The 17,500-nt window shown below is 33.9% G+C and overlaps 1 protein-coding gene across 2 annotated transcripts in view; it reads right to left on the bottom strand.

Moving 5' to 3' along the window:
- The window catches only part of LOC135201030 (rho GTPase-activating protein 30-like), a 22,361-nt gene extending 6,608 nt beyond the window's left edge, over positions 1–15,753 (bottom strand). The window contains exons 1-7 of one of the 2 annotated variants that reach the window (XM_064229886.1): positions 15,652–15,753; positions 14,075–15,020; positions 13,310–13,392; positions 12,696–12,823; positions 11,364–11,555; positions 3,354–3,483; positions 523–660 (exon numbers count right to left, since the gene is read on the bottom strand). In XM_064229886.1, the coding sequence (XP_064085956.1) occupies positions 12,788–12,823; positions 13,310–13,392; positions 14,075–15,020; positions 15,652–15,741 (1,155 nt within the window). In that variant the 5' untranslated portion in view covers positions 15,742–15,753 and the 3' untranslated portion in view covers positions 523–660; positions 3,354–3,483; positions 11,364–11,555; positions 12,696–12,787. Of the gene's footprint in view, positions 1–522; positions 661–3,353; positions 3,484–11,363; positions 11,556–12,695; positions 12,824–13,309; positions 13,393–14,074; positions 15,021–15,615 lie in introns of both variants that reach the window. The other variant, XM_064229880.1, reaches the window with a different exon arrangement.
- Between the last annotated feature and the right edge of the window lie 1,747 nt (positions 15,754–17,500).

Below are 17,500 nucleotides of genomic sequence, written 5' to 3'. Positions count from 1 at the left end.
TGGTGGTCAGTTGCTGGATGACGACCTCCAAGTACCTGACCGTCTTCCCTCTCAATTAGGTTTAATATCTGGCTGCCGGAAGAAGCTCCTCTGTTGCCTGAGGTTCCATTTACGTCGTTGTCGTTTATTCCTTCATTTCTTAACATCATTGCAGAGATTTCCTATTTAACCCATAGCTGGACCCTACCCCATCAGCGATAGGTACTCATTTACAGCTGAGTAGACTGAGGAAATTATGGTAAAGATCCTCTCCCAAGGAATCAACGCCGAGGAGAGCAGTCACCCATCCAACGACTGACCAGCCCCAATGTTGCTTAACCAGTCCATTGACGACCTAACCCACTCTTGCCATGGCGCCACTCATTATTTATTATTATTGATTTATTATTGATTATTCTTATTATTCGTATTATTATTTTATTTATTTTCTTTAAGTATTCTTTAAACACGCCTCTTCACCGGGAACAGGGGTGTTATGATCGAGACTCACGGGTAAGTGCAAAATCTTGCCTATTCACTTACCATAATAATCTCTGATCTCCACATTTGCACAGACCGACCCAAAGATTCCATGTCGGCATATGCATTCGCACCTGGGGCCAATGTACCCTTCGTTCTTACAGGGGTCCTTCCGAAATCCACAGGAGGATCGCCAGCGATCTATTGGTGCAAGGAAGTGGAATCGTTAAGTTGGCTCTGTCAAAATTTGCATTATGACAAAGTTGTTCGTCCGGAGTGAAATGTATTCTCTCTCTCTCTCTCTCTCTCTCTCTCTCTCTCTACACACACACACACACACACACATATATATATTATATATAATATATATATATATAATATATATATATATATATATACGTATATATATATTATATATATATATATATATATATATATAATCTCCAGTCAGCAATATCACAGTATTTCAGAGGATTTCGTGATACATCTTACTAGAATATCATAGTTTATTTAAGAAACGTTTCGCATACAAAAAACACGGTGCATCATCAGTCTGTGAAAATAAAAACAATTATATTATAAAAAGGAATTCACAATTAATACTAAAAATAATACATCATTAAAATACTGTAAAAGATGAAAGTTAAAGATTTTAAAATAAGGAAAAAGAGCCAAGAGAGAGAGAGAACTAAAAACACCAACCATCAAGGGTAAGAGACAGAGAAGGAATGGCAAACTTAGGCGTTCCAAGCAAAACGACAGCTATGCCAGATACAAAGGTGAAGCCGTAGAGTTACTGTTCAATGAAGGAACCAGCCTTTTAATGAGTAAGGACTCTAAGGTAGTTAAGTGCTCTGGGTCCCTCGTATAACCAATAATGGAGAGGTGCTGTTTCAAGACTTCTATTTTACATATTGCTTAATGATTTTTAATATTTGAGAATTCTGGTTGCTTAATTCTCTGACCTGTACGAAAACTGTAACCCATGTGACTGCAATATCTCACCTGCAGTAACCTACGAGTTGATCCAACGTAAGAGCAGTTTATAGTAATAAGACATATACAGGACTAGCCAACAATTATTACAGTTCTTGTCAAAAAAATTTCAAATTAAACACTATTTACACCCTAGTTCATAGAGCATTGAAATGCTCTTCTAACTGGTCCATTTTTCTTAATGAAATAGAATTTTTATTAAACTTTTTTTAGATAAATTCCTATCCTAAAGATGTAGTTCTCAAAATCATTAACGTAGTATTAACCAAATTTCTCCAACCACCTATAGCCAATTTCGATGTTCCAAAAAAAGTTGGTTTTTGCATTTCACGCAGACTCACGCAAATCATAGAACAGGAAATTCCATGCCTTCAACTCAAACCTATTTCTAACAATCCATGCAGAATAGGCTCATTTATTAACTTTAAAGATCGCCTGCAGGCCTTCATGAGATCGAACGTTGTTTACAAATTCACATGCCCTGGAAGTCCGGGCTCTTACGTTGGATCAACTCGTAGGTTATACAGCAGGTGAGATATTGCAGTCACATGGGTTACAGTTTTCGTACAGGTCAGAGAATTAAGCAACCAGAATTCTTGAATATTAAAAATAATTCAGGAATATGTAAAATAGAAGCCTTGAAACAGCACTTCTCCATTATTGGTTATACGAGGGACCCAGATCACTTAACTACCTTAGAGTCATTACTCATTAAAAGGCTGGTTCCTTCATTGAACAGTAACTCTACGGCTTCACCTTTGTATCTGGCATAGCTGTCGTCTTGTTTGGAACGCCTAAGTTTGCCATTCCTTCTCTGTCTCTTATCCTGGATGGTTGGTGTTTTTAGTTCTCTCTCTCTCTTGGTTCTTTTGCCTTGTTTTAAAATCTTTAACTTTTAACTTTTACAGTATTTTAATGATGTAATATTTTTAGTATTTATTATGAATTCCTTTTATAATGTAATTGTTTTTATTTTCACAGACTGATGATGCACCTTGTTTATTTGTGTGCGAAACGTTTCTTAAATAAACTATGATACTCTAGTAAGATGTATCACGAAACTCTCTGAAATACTATTATTATATATATATATATAATATATATATATATATATATATATATATATATATATATATATATATATATATATATATATATATATATATATATATATATATTATATATATATATATATGAGTGCATTTAAATTAAAATCCACTCATATCCTTGCAAACAATCCATGAACTTTTAGAGATAAAGACAGAAATTATATTGTTAATAATCGCCGTCCTACAATTATTTTTTCACCTAATTTATTTAAATAATTATGATTTTGGGGGGATGAATGTTTAGAACGGTAGTAAATCTTTTTAACAATTATACCATTTATAAAGAACTTGTTTTTCTCCTCTGAATCACTTGATAATTACGATAACTATGAATAAGGTCACAAAAATTGCCGTGAAATCATAAACAAGGCGTGATCCGACCTCCAGCTTACTATTCGAGAAGCGAGCAAGATTTTCACTTCATGTTAAGTTGCAAACATTATGCTCCCAACTTTTAATGTAAATTAAAACGTGCTAAAGTCTACGGTCGAATAGAGCCTTGCTTCACCAACGAAAATTAAAATAAACAAGTTATATTCTATTAGAAATAATATTTTATGCGCTGTTTAACATGCACAATATTTACTTTTTATAATTTTAATTTTCATAAATAAACCGTAAATATCCTATCCTAAGATTCATTTATCTTTAACTCAATGCAAAACACATTTTTTCAGACCTTTTCATGCCCCAACAACAACAACAGCAACAAGGCAATTTGTAGGCTTACTCCCCGAGTAAGCGACAATTCATCAATTGCCAATCAACAATCATGACAAGCACACTTACCCAAGCAACCGTAGAGTTTGTTCACTATTAATTTGTCCCTGTGGGATATGCTTCCTCTTGACCTCCCCAGGAGTCCTTGGTACTTGATGTCATTCGTGGAGAAGGTCATCTTTCCGTCTCTCGAATACCACTGTTCAAGAGAGAGAGAGAGAGAGAGAGAGAGAGAGAGAGAGAGAGAGAGAGAGACTTTTTTAGAGGTCGATTGCTATTCGTGAATGAATATGAAAAGGAGGCTTAATTACCTTTTCAAATACCAAACATTTATATGCAGTAATAATAATAATAATAATAATAATAATAATAATAATAATAATAATAATAATAATAATAATAATAATAATAATAATAATGGATGCTGGGTACCAACTCAAGAAAAGAGGCAACAGAATTAACCATCTGATGTTCATGGACGACATCAAGCTGTATGGTAAGAGAAAACAAATCAAGGAAATAGATACCCTAATACAGACTGTAAGGATTGTATCTGGGACATCAGGATGGAGTTTGGAATAGAACAATGCGCCTTAGTCAACATACAAAAGGTCAAAGTAACAAGGACTGAAGGGATAAAGCTACCAGATAGGAGCAACATCAAACACATAGATGAGACGGGATACAAATACCTGGGAATAATGGAAGGAGGGGATATAAAACACCAAGAGATGAAGGACACGATCAGGAAAGAATATATGCAGACTCAAGGCGATACTCAAGTCAAAACTCAACGCCGGAAATATGATAAAAGCCATAAACACATGGGCAGTGCCAGTAATCAGATACAGCGCAGGAATAGCGGAATGGACGAAGGCAGAACTCCGCAACATAGACCAGAAATCTAGGAAACATATGACAATACACAAAGCACTACAACCAAGAGCAAATACAGACAGACTATACATAAGACGAAAGGAAGGAGGGAGAGGGCTACTAAGCATAGAGGACTGCGTCAACATCGAGAACAGAGCACTGGGGCAATATCTGAAAACCAGTGAAGACGAGTGGCTCAAGAGCGCATGGGAAGAAGGACTGATAAAAGTAGACGAAGACCCGCAAATATACAGAGACAGGAGAATGACAAACAGGACAGAGGAATGGCACAACAAACCAATGCACGGACAATACATGAGACAGACTAAAGAACTAGCCAGCGATGACACATGGCAATGGTTACAGAGGGGAGAGCTCAATAAGGAAACTGAAGGAATGATAACAGCGGCACAACATCTGGCCCTAAGAACCAAATATATCCAAAGAACGATAGATGGAAATAACATCTCTCCCATATGTAAGTGCAATACGAAAAATGAAACCATAAACCACATAGCAAGCGAATGTCCGGCACTTGCACAGAACCAGTACAAAAAGAGGCATGATTCAGTAGCAAAAGCCGTCCACTGGAGCCTGTGCAAGAAACACCAGCTACCTTGCAGCAATAAGTGGTACGAGCACCAACCTGAAGGAGTGATAGAACACGACCAGGCAAAGATCCTCTGGGACCATGGTATCAGAACAGATAGGAAGATACGTGCAAATAGACCAGACGTGACGCTGATTGACAAAACCAAGAAGAAAGTATCACTCATTGATGTCGCAATACCATGGGACACCAGAGTTGAAGAGAAAGAAAGAGAAAAAATGGATAAGTATCAAGACCTGAAAATAGAAATTAGAAGGATATGGGATATGCCAGTGGAAATTGCGCTCATAATCATAGGAGCACGAGGCACGATCCCAAGATCCCTGAAAAGGAGTCTGGAAAAGCTAGAGGCTGAAGAGTGTGATCCTAGAAACGGCGCACATATTAAGAAGAGCAATGGACTCCTAAGGAGGCAGGATGCAACCCGAAACCCCAGTCACCCAGTCGAATTAGAGGACTGCGATAAAAGAAAAAAAAATAATCAAAGTCGACAGTCCTTCATATTATTATTATACTTGTCTATATATATATATATATAATTATATATATAGATATTATAATATTCATCAATATATATTATAATATATTATAGATATGTATGTTATATACATATATACATATGTATATATAATATACATATAATATATATATATTATATATATATATATGTATGTATTAATAGTACATATATAATTATATTCTATATACTAATATATATATATTAATATAATATAATATTATAGTATATATATATATATATATATATATATAGTATATATAGATTATATAGTTGTTACAAATTTTAGTAACCTCGTCCTACCCAGCATTTAGTTAAATATTTTGATTGCTAGAAAAGCCATTTTCCCCGAATCAGCTGACTTCAAAGGGGAAATCACCAGCCAGAGATATGAATTTCCTGTTAGAGAGGGGGAATAAATAAAGAACTCCTATCAGCCTTAGGGACATATACCAAAGGGAAGTATGTAGCTACGCTAGGTACTTTATTAGGCTACGTCCTAAGCTCCTTTTTTCCTGTGAACCCTTCGCTATGACCGTAATAGTTCTGTTTCCAGGATGTCCTGCCCCCCCTTATTGGGGGGTAATTAAGTTGAAATCACCTCCCCCATGAATCAACACCCAGTGCGGCCTCAGTCGGCACTCCAAGTCGCCTTCCAGTCCCAGGTAACCCAGGACAACGTCCAGCCCAACCAGCCTACCAGGGCGCGAATGGCGTGCCCAGACCTCAGATAAAGCGGAGGCCAGTTCCCTACAAAGGTCCACTTCCAATAATGTATCCAGGTACGTCTTTGTGGAATCAGTCATATTGCCATTCTTTCCCTCCTAGTCGCGTAACTACTCCCCACATTTTCAAAATCCAAACTCCTAATTCTCAATGAACATTCCTTTGTTTCCTTTCACTGCCTCGTGGCCGCATGTCTCCCTTTTGTGATCATCCCAGACAAATGAAGTCATTGAATACCTCAGTTAAACACTAGTTTCTTTTCCCCAGTGTGTTAGAAAAAACTGAATAATCGTAACTTGTGCAATAAGTCTTCCTTTTTAATTTGTGTCTAATTCGGAATTTTTTCCAGATTTGCTGAGTCACGTGTCCAAGTCTTCGCGCCTGCAAGTGCTGCATTACCGCAAGATAATATGAATAATTTACGTGAAACTTATTTTAGCCAGCTATCCCCTTGTGAGAGATAATATTGGTCCCCATGCGGACAAGCTGCATTTACTCTTTCTCCAGGCCATTTCAACGGCCTCTTGTAAATAAATGTATGTAAAGTAATTAGCTGAGTTTTCTGGCGACCTCTTTCTCTAAAAATAATAATAACAAAACCCCCCTTTTTTAAGGTAAGTTAAAATCCAGTGACCTTACATTTCCATATGATATTTTCCGTTTACGTATTTGGGTCACAATGAGGCCGGCTCATACGTAAATATATATATATATATATATATATATATATATATATATATATATATATATATATATATATATATATATATATATCATTCGAGCTACAAATGTAGGGGACGAAATTATTATCAACTAAAAAATTCCCCTTCGGTACATATTTGAAAATATATCAATTCCGAGGTAATTTTGTTTTAGATATTAAGGACATTTGTAGCTCGAATGATATATAAATGAATCACGGTTCGATGTGATAATTATTCATATATATATATATATATATATATATATATATATATATATATATATATATATATATATATATATATATATATATATATATATATAAATAAACTTGGTAATCCTCCATATAATAATAATAATAATAATAATAATAATAATAATAATAATAATAATAATAATAATAATAATAATAATTGAAAAAGAAACCCACAAATTCAATTTGTAACTTGTTTACTTCTAAGTATTTACATTTAGTTTTACTCCACACTCGAGTACTTTCAGGCCCTTCTGTGGCCCATTCTCAAGAGATGTTGGGATGTTAGCCTGGGTCAAGGCCCAGCAGTCTTCTGGAACTTCTTCTCGTTGTGCTGTCATTTATGCGATGGCTGTTCTGGTTTTCTTGAGAGTTGCCAATCCCCTCTTGTCGCTCTGATATCCTGAGCTGATGGTCAATGGGATTCACCCTTGTGGTAAGGGTGTGGTCACCGTAAGTCTGTTGGGCAGGAAACCTAATCTCCAGGTCAGCAGGGTCAATCTTAGCTTCTTTTAATATCAAAGCTCGGCTTATGGGATCTTCTGAGGTAAAACCTTTGTTTCCTTCAATTACTTGATCTCTCTGATAAGCGCACTTCTCATACCCTCCTGTGACTAATTTTGTTGCTTTTGTATATAAGCCTACTGTTTTTGAAATCCATCCTATGGTCATTTTCCCAACAATGTCTAGCTATAGCACTCCCCTGAGAGTTAAGCTGTACTGCCCTTCTATGTTCTTGGACTCTAGTCCTTATTCCCCTACCTGATTCCCCCACATATCTGTCTCCACAATTATTGCAATTGATTATGTATACCCCCGCTACATCATCTGTATTACTGTCTTCTCCTTCCAATTTATTTTTACATACTTTGTTTTTTAAGGTATTATCAAAGGTATATACAAATTTATATTGACTTTCTTTCATTTTTGAAGTGATTTGTTTCATTTTAGGCATAAAAGGGAGGGCAACTATTTTCTTGTTTTTCTTTATTCCATGTACTCTCTACATTCGCTCTGTAAAATATTTTTCTAGCTTTGGTGAGTGCCCTTTTTCTGAACCATTCCGGGTATGCTAATGCATCGAAGCTTTTATCGATGTAATTTATTTCTTGCTCTATCTTGCAAGGGTCACACGTTCTCATTGCCCTAAGAAATAAACCTGTTAGAACCCCTATTTTATATCATGACTATGAAAACGAGAAGAAATGAATATATGAGTTTGTATGTGTGGGCTTTCTATATGTGCTGAATTCATATCCTGTTTCTTTTCTTTCTATGAGTATGTCTAAAAAGGGCAGTTTATTATTGTTACTTTTCTCTAAAGTGAACTGGATATTGTTATCAAACTTATTGAGCTCATCTAGAAAAGTTTCTATTTTATTTCCATCCCCTTGCAGAATAGCAAAAATATCACCCCCTACGTCTCCACCATCCTTGCAGTTTTAAGTCAGGGACATTCACATTAGGAACTAGATTAGTTTTCGAAATATTCCATATAGATGTTAGCGAGTATAGGTGATAATGAGGACCCCATAGCTACTCCATATTTTCTGTTTGTAAACATGTCCCTCAAACGTGAAATAAGTATCTACTGAACACAATTTGATCAACTCAAGGAAGACGCCTATTTCGATGTTTGGATTGAAAATACCCTCATTATGTTTAGTCTGTAGGAATTCTAATACTTGGAAGGAGAAGACAGTAATACAGATGATGTAGCGGGGGTATACATAATCAATTGCAATAATTGTGGAGACAGATATGTGGGGGAATCAGGTAGGGGAATAAGGACTAGAGCCCAAGAACATAGAAGGGCAGTACAGCTTAACTCTCAGGGGAGTGCTATAGCTAGACATTGTTGGGAAAATGACCATAGGATGGATTTCAAAAACAGTAGGCTTATATACAAAAGCAACAAATTAGTCACAGGAGGGTAGTAGAAGGTGCGCTTATCAGAGAGATCAAAAGTAATTGAAGGAAACAAAGGTTTTACCTCAGAAGATCCCATAAGCCGAGCTTTGATATTAAAAGAAGCTAAGATTGACCCTGCTGACCTGGAGATTAGGTTTCCTGCCCAACAGACTTACGGTGACCACACCCTTACCACAGGGTGTGAATCCATTGACCATCAGCTCAGGATATCAGAGCGACAAGAGGGGATTGGCAACTCTCAAGAAAACCAGAACAGCCATCGCATAAACTGACAGCACAACGAGAAGAAGTTCCAGAAGACTGCTGGACCGGCCTTGACCCAGGCTAACATCCCAACATCTCTTGAGAATGGGCCACAGAAGGGCCTGAAAGTACTCGAGTGTGGAGTAAAACTAAATGTAAATACTTAGAAGTAAACAAGTTACAAATTGAATTTGTGGGTTTCTTTTTCAATCTTCAGAAGAAAACTGAAAGAAGTTTTTGTTTGGTTAATAATAATAATAATATATGCTGGAAACAGACCCTCTTTCAAACATGTTTTGTTAAAAATAATGGCAGAATTCACAGAATTGATTTTATAAAAATTCTTTCAATTCTCCTTATAATTTGTCGTTCTGGCACGCTGGTATTATAAAGTAGCTGTCCAATGTTCATCGTTCTGTAGGTCGCCAACGGAATTTCTAGATGGTGTTATCAAAGACAACGGGTTATCAGTGACAGGCTGGGGCCGTTATCAGCCTGTCCCTGATAACCCGTTTCCTTTGATAACACCAGCCTGAAATTCCGTTGACGACCTACAGAATGATGAACATTGGACAGCTACTTTATAATACCAGCGTGCCACAACGACAAATATAAGGGGAATTGAAAGAATTTTACATAAAATCAATTCTGTGAATTCTGCCAATATTTTTTTTTTTTTTTATAAAATAAATAATAAGAAAATAATAATATTAATAATAATAATATAATAATAATAATAATAATAATAATAATAATAATAATAAAATAATCAAAGTCGACAGTCTTTTATATTATATATATATATATATATATATATATATATATATATATATATATATATATATATATATATTTATATATATATATAGGATATATATAATAAACTTTAAACTTGGTATCCTCCATATAATAATAATAATAATAATAATAATGAATAATAATAATAATAATAATAATAATAACAATAATATATGCTGGGGAAAACAGACCCTCTTTCAAACATGTTTTGTTAAAAATTAAAAATAAATGGCAGAATTCACAGAATTGATTTTATAAAAACTTCTTTCAATTCTCCTTAAATTTGTCGTTCTGGCACGCTGGTATTATAAAGTAGCTGTCAATGTTCATCGTTCTGTAGGTCGCCAACGGAATTTCTAGATGGTCCTTATCAAAGGCAAAACGGGTTATCAGTAACAGGTTGGGGTCGTTATCAGCCTGTCCCCCTGATAACCCGTTCCTTTGATAACACCAGCCTGAAATTCCGTGACGACCTACAGAACGATAACATTGACAGCTACTTTATAATACCAGCGTGCCAGAACGACAAATGTAAGGGGAATTGAAAGAAATTTTACATAAAATCAATTCTGTGAATTCTGCCAATATTTTTTTTTTTTTATAAAAATAAAATAATAATAATAATAATAATAATAATAATAATAATATAATAATAAAATAAATAATATAATAAATAATAATAATAATAATAATATAATAATAATATCAAAAGTCGACAGTCTTTTATATATATATATATATATATATATATAAAAACATATATATATATATATATATATATATATATATAATTAAACTTGGTAATCTCCATATAATAATAATAATAATAATAATAATAAATAATAAATAATAATAATAATAATAATAATATATGCTGGAACATACCCTCTTTCAAACATGTTTTGTTAAAAATAATGGCAGAATTCCACAGAATTGATTTATAAAAAATTCTTTCAATTCTCCTTATAATTTGTCGTTCTGGCACGCTGGTATATAAAGTAGCTGTCCAATGTTCATCGTTCTGTAGGTCGCCAACGGAATTTCTAGATGGTCCTTATCAAAGGCAACGGGGTTATCAGTGACAGGCTGGGGTCGTTATCAGCCGTCCCTGATAAACCCGTTTCCTTTGATAACACAGCCTGAAAATTTCGTTGAAAACGACCTCAGAACGATGAACATGGACAGCTACTTTATAATACCAGCGTGCCAGAAACGACAAATAAGGGGAATGAAAGAATTTTACATAAAATCAATTCTGTGAATTCTGCCATTATTTTTTTTAAAAATAAATAAATAAATAATAAATAATAATAATAATAATAATAATAATAATAATAATAATAATAAAAAAAATAATAATAAAAAAAAATAATAATAATAATAATAATAATAATAATAATAATTCAACTGGCCAGTCCTTACCACGCCGGAGGGCTGCATAACGGACAGGTAATCGAAGGGAACGTTGGACTCGGCCAGTTCTTCCACCTGGAATTTCGGGAATTCGTCGTTGGCGTTGTCCGCGTTGATGCGCAGGTGGTTGTCCCTGTCGGGTCTCAGGAACTGGTAATGGATTCCCAGACCGATTCCCAGTCCGCGAACGATCTCTTCCTTCTGTGTAAATACAGAAATGAGTAGATAGTTCAATGGATGAATACAGAAATGAGTAGGCAGTTAAATGGATGAATACAGAAATGAGTAGACAGTTAAATGGATGAATACAGAAATGAGTAGACAGTTAAATGGATGAATACAGAAATGAGTAGACAGTTAAATGGATGAATACAGAAATGAGTAGACAGTTAAATGGATGGATATGGAAATGAGCTGAAAGTTAAAAGGAGATAAAAGGATGAACATAGAAGCAACGTAGAAGTTATGTGACGAACCTTGAGGAATGAGTAGACAGTTAAATGGATGAATACAGAAATGAGTAGACAGTTAAATGGATGGAAATACAGAAATGAGTAGACAGTTAGTAAATGGATGAATACAGAAATGAGTAGACAGTTAAATGGATGAATACAGAAATGAGTAGACAGTTAAATGGATGAATACAGAAATGAGTAGACAGTTAAATGGATGAATACAGAAATGAGTAGACAGTTAAATGGATGAATAGTGAAATGAGCTGAAAGTTAAAAGGAGATAAAAGGATGAACATAGAAGCAAGTAGACAGTTAAATGGACGAATTGAGGAATGAGTAGACAGTTAAATGGATGAATACAGAAATGAGTAGACAGTTAAATGGACGAATGCAGAAATGAGTAGACAGTTAAATAAATGAGTACAGAAATGAATAGACAGTTAAATGGAGGAAAATAGAAATGAGTAGACAGTTAAATGGATGAATATAAAAATGAGTAGACAGTTAAACAGACGAATATAAATACATATATACACACGCACACACACAAACACACACACCACACACATATATATAGATATATATATATGTATATATATATATCATATATATATATATATATATATATATATATATCTATATATTATATATATATATATTTAAATATATATTATACATTAAATAATAAACAAATAAATGAAAAGGATAGATAAATAAAGAATATGTAGACTTAAAAGATGAATAATTGATTACGAACTATATCTATATTAATGTTTACAACGTATTCGTAAGGGGAATGAAAATCTTGTACGCGTCCCGAGTTTGCTGAAGGTCGGGGCATGCCTTACTTTTTTTTTTTTTTTTCTCTTCTTTTTTTTTAACCTACCGTTTGGCACGACTTATGGAGGAACAGGGTCTGTGATTTTCCTTCCTCTTTGCCGAATCTGAAGAGGCACCGAATGGGATGACTGACGAAGTTCAAATATTCCCACGTTCCCAAGGCCTTCTCGTTTTCTGATTGGCGTGGAAATAACAATAATAATAATAATAATAATAATAATAATAATAATAATAATAATAATAATAATATAATAATAATAAAAGATTTATCCGTTGCACCGATTTATTTTATGGCTTGTGCAGTCGTGTAGGTGGGAAGATCATGCACTGTTTATATAATAGGTATTATATATATATATATATACTATATATATAGTATATATATATATATATATATATAGTATATACATATATATATAGAATATACATACATATATATAAATATATATATATATATATATATATAATATTTACATCTATATACAATACAATATTAGTGTTACAAAATCCTGCCCCCCGTCATGCTCAACAACTCAATAATAATAATCAATAATAATAATAATAATAATAATAATAATAATAATAATAAAATAATAATAATAATAATAATAATAATAATTAAATGCACCAGGCCTGGAAATGAATGGACAGCTTACTAACCTGGGGTGACTTTGACGAAGTCAATACAGGTTGCAGAATTCCACTCCGAGATCGAGTCTTCGAGTAAGCGACCAGCGCGGGATCTGCGGAAAACAGAGGTTAAAATTTATTACAGGGACTACAGATGCACGGGCCCCACAGATACAGAAAATGTCGCTGGACGCCTGCAAGGCCATGCATGACTATTGGATGATACACATGCGTATATGTACACACACGTATGCAATGTATGTATGTATTTACGTACATGTATATGTATGCACATATATGCATTTATATAGGCCCACAGATATAGGCAAAGTCTGGACGTCTGCAAGGTTATGTATGACTATTGGATGATACATATACGTATATGCATACATGCATACATACACATACATACATACATACATACACACACACACACACACACACACACATATATATTATATATATATATATATATATATATATATATATATATATATATATATATATAGGTATAAATGCATGTGTGCATGCATATACATGTACATAAATACATACATACATTGCATACGTACGTATGTATGCATATCCGCACATGTTATCATCCAATATATATATATATATATATATATATATATATATATATATATATATATATATATATATATGTGTGTGTGTGTGTGTGTGTGTGTGTATACATCTATATATATTATATATATATATATATATATATAAGTTAGATATATATACATATCATCCAGAGTTAAATCCAAACAAGCTCACCACCACGCTACATACCTTTAACGAGAATCCGATACGGAACGAGGGGATACCCAGTATTACTGCCGAAGGGCCACAGAGTGGACGAGTGGTCCCTGAAGCGAACGCTGGAATCCAGGGTCCCATTCCCTGGAATCGCCCCACAGGGGTCACCTCCACTTTCGCAGTCTTCGGAACTTCTCTTCTCCACCAGGTGTTTCCCGGCGGCATTCTGGATCATGTTCTCAGCCCATTTGGCGATTTCTTCTGCTGTTTTCCTCAGGTGATTCCCCTTTTCCTCATTCTCGCTCGTGGGGTCTGAGACGGATTGGTCGCCGGTCGTGTGGAAGCCTTCCTTCCGATCTTCCTCATCAGGGGAGTCTTCTTCCTTATCTGTGTTGGTTTGGAAGTATTTTTCCCAGTCTTCTCTCTCCCTGCCTTCATAATCGGAGTATTCTTTCTCTTCGCCTCTATTCCTTCGATGATGGTCTTCCCACCAAGACCTGGTGTGGTCTTCTACCTGACTTTTATTGTTACAGGGATTCTTTTCTCTCTCGTCATCAGAGGGGTATTTTCTTGCCTTACCTTCCTCCCTTCCTTCATTATCAGAGTATTCTCCATCTTTATCTTCATTTCCTTCGAAGTCTTCCTCCTTAGAATTGTTCCTCTGGTGGTCTTCTCTCTTACCTCCTTGAGTAAGAGAGTACTTCTCACTTAGGTCGTCAGAGGATATATTTCTGACCTTATCAGCTTTGGGGGAAGACTTCTCGGCACCTTCACTGTGTGGTCTTCTGTTCAGATACGCACTGATAAACAGATATCTTTTATCTTCTATGGAGAGTTCATCTGCTCTGCCTTCACTTTCTGTAGGAGCATATTCTCCTTTATTTTCACGAGTAGGTAAACGATCTTCCATATTCTCCATAAATGTATCAATCATATGCAGACTATTTTTCTTATCCTCCACTCCCTTGGCCACAACGCCCTGGAATAATAACAGTTCATACAAGATTAAAGTAGTTTCTTATCATCTAGCTCATTATTCAGTCGGTTTTACAGATAATAAGTTGATAAGCTGTGTATTAATTCATGGCTATACCATGGTAACGTTTACAAGTGACTACCTAATTTAAAATTAAATATTATGTTCGGTTTCTTTCTGTGATGTGTGTCAGAAGGATATATATTTACTGGCCCTTTTTGAGTCTCTTTTAAGAATTATAACGAATATATAAACATCCTGGCTTTGACGTAATTGCAAACGAAAATCTATTCCCTGTATCAGTAAAATATGTATATAAAATATTTTATGTATGTATTTATATATATGCATGAGTGTATATATATGTATACTAATATATATATATATATATATATATATATATATATATATATATATAATATATATATATATATCTATATATTGTTATATAAAGGACACAAAAAAAAAAATAATACATACGACACCTTCATAAATACAGCAAATCGCACCTTTAGAAATAAAAAAATCACTTCCTGAACGAGGTATCTCACTACAAATGACAAATAACATAATAAGGAAAATTGCCACCAGTACTTACGGGAGATACAAAGACCAATAAAAGCAAAATAATAACCTGCACCATTACTTCAAAGAACACCCTACAATCGAATATCACGGAGCGACTAAATGTTTCCCCTTTGCCGGTGGCAAATTCTTCAGTCATCAAACTCAGCTTCGCCAGAGATCGTGAGAGAAGAATCAACATCCGTAAACATTCCTTGAGGCCAAAACAAACATCTCAATGTTTTGAAACATTCCCAACATTTTTGCCATTTGTTATCTTTCCCTTGGCTTAATGAGCTTAAGTTTGCTTCACGTGTAAGGGGAACAAACATTAAATAGAAATTTGCCTCTCAAGAGTAATAAAGGACTATCTGAATTCAGCGTTTGTTACCTATACACTTTGATAATTGCATTGCTACCCTAATTTTCATGCATTTAATACGTTTTTATCTATGGATTAATTTATTATTTATTAACTTATTTGTTTGTTTTTTTCTTTTCTAATGAGAGAGATCTCTTCTTTGAGAGAGATTCTCTTTTTTTCACCCCTATGAAAAAAGTTTCATGTTATGAATAATAATAATAATAATAATAATAATAATAATAATAATAATAATAATAATAATAATAATAATAATAATAATACTCAATGTTGTGAAAGGTTTCATGTTCTGAATAATAATTATTAATCAGTACATGAAACCTTTCACAAAATAGATTATTATTATTATTATTATTATTATTATTATTATTATTATTATTATTATTATTATTATTATTATTATTATTATTATTCACAACGTAAAACCTTTCATAAAATAGACCATTATTATTATTATTACTTCGGAAGGAGACCCTCTCGTAGACAAGTTTTGTTAAAAATGGTTACTGCTTCATTATTATGATTTTTTATTTTTTTTTGGTCTATCACAGTCTTCCAATTCTACTGGGTGGTATTTATAGTGTGGGGTTCCGGGATGCATCCTGCCTCCTTAGGAGTCTACCACTTTTCTTACTATGTGCGCCGTTTCTAGAATCACACTTATGCATGAGTCCTGGAGCTACTTCAGCCTCTAGTTTTTCTAGATTCCTTTTCAGGGATCTTGGGATCGTGCCTAGTGTTCCTATGATTATGGGTACGATTTCCACTGGCATATCCCATATCCTTCTTATTTCTATTTTCAGGTCTTGATACTTATCCATTTTTTCCCCCTCTCTTTCTCTTCAACTCTGGTGTCCCATGGTATTGCGACATCAATGAGTGATACTTTCTTCTTGATTGTGTCAATCAATGTCACGTCTCGTCTATTTGCACGTATCACCCTATCTGTTCTGATAATAATAGTTCCAGAGAATCTTTTCCTGATCGTTTTCTATCACTCCTTCAGGTTGGTGCTCATACCACTTATTACCGCAAGGTAGCTGGTGTTTATTGCTCAGGCTCCAGTGGAGGGCTTTGCTACTGAATCATGCCTCTTTTTGTACTGGTTCTGTGCAAGTGCCGGACATTCGCTTGCTATGTGGTTTATGGTTTCATTTTTCGTATTACACTTCCTATATATGGGAGAGATGTTATTTACTTATTATTATTATTATTATTATTATTATTATTATTATTATTATTATTATTATTATTATTATTATTATTATTATTATTATTATTATAATAATAATTATAATATAACAATAATAATAATAATAATATTTTGGTAGAAGACCCTCTTTTAGGCAAATACTGTTAAAAAGAATGGCAGAATTAAGCGAGTTGATTTTATATATTGTTTTTTCTATTTTCCTTACAATTCGCTTCTCAGTCTCAGCGATGTTTCTGAGTAACTGACCAATATTCATATTGGGAATTTTCAAAAATCATAAATGCTGAAGGTAATCTTTTATTGGAACAGGATATCAGGTCCAGG

Source organism: Macrobrachium nipponense, chromosome 23, assembly GCF_015104395.2.
Source record: "Macrobrachium nipponense isolate FS-2020 chromosome 23, ASM1510439v2, whole genome shotgun sequence".
NCBI lineage: Eukaryota > Metazoa > Arthropoda > Malacostraca > Decapoda > Palaemonidae > Macrobrachium > Macrobrachium nipponense.
This window is presented reverse-complemented; position numbering and strand designations above follow the sequence as displayed.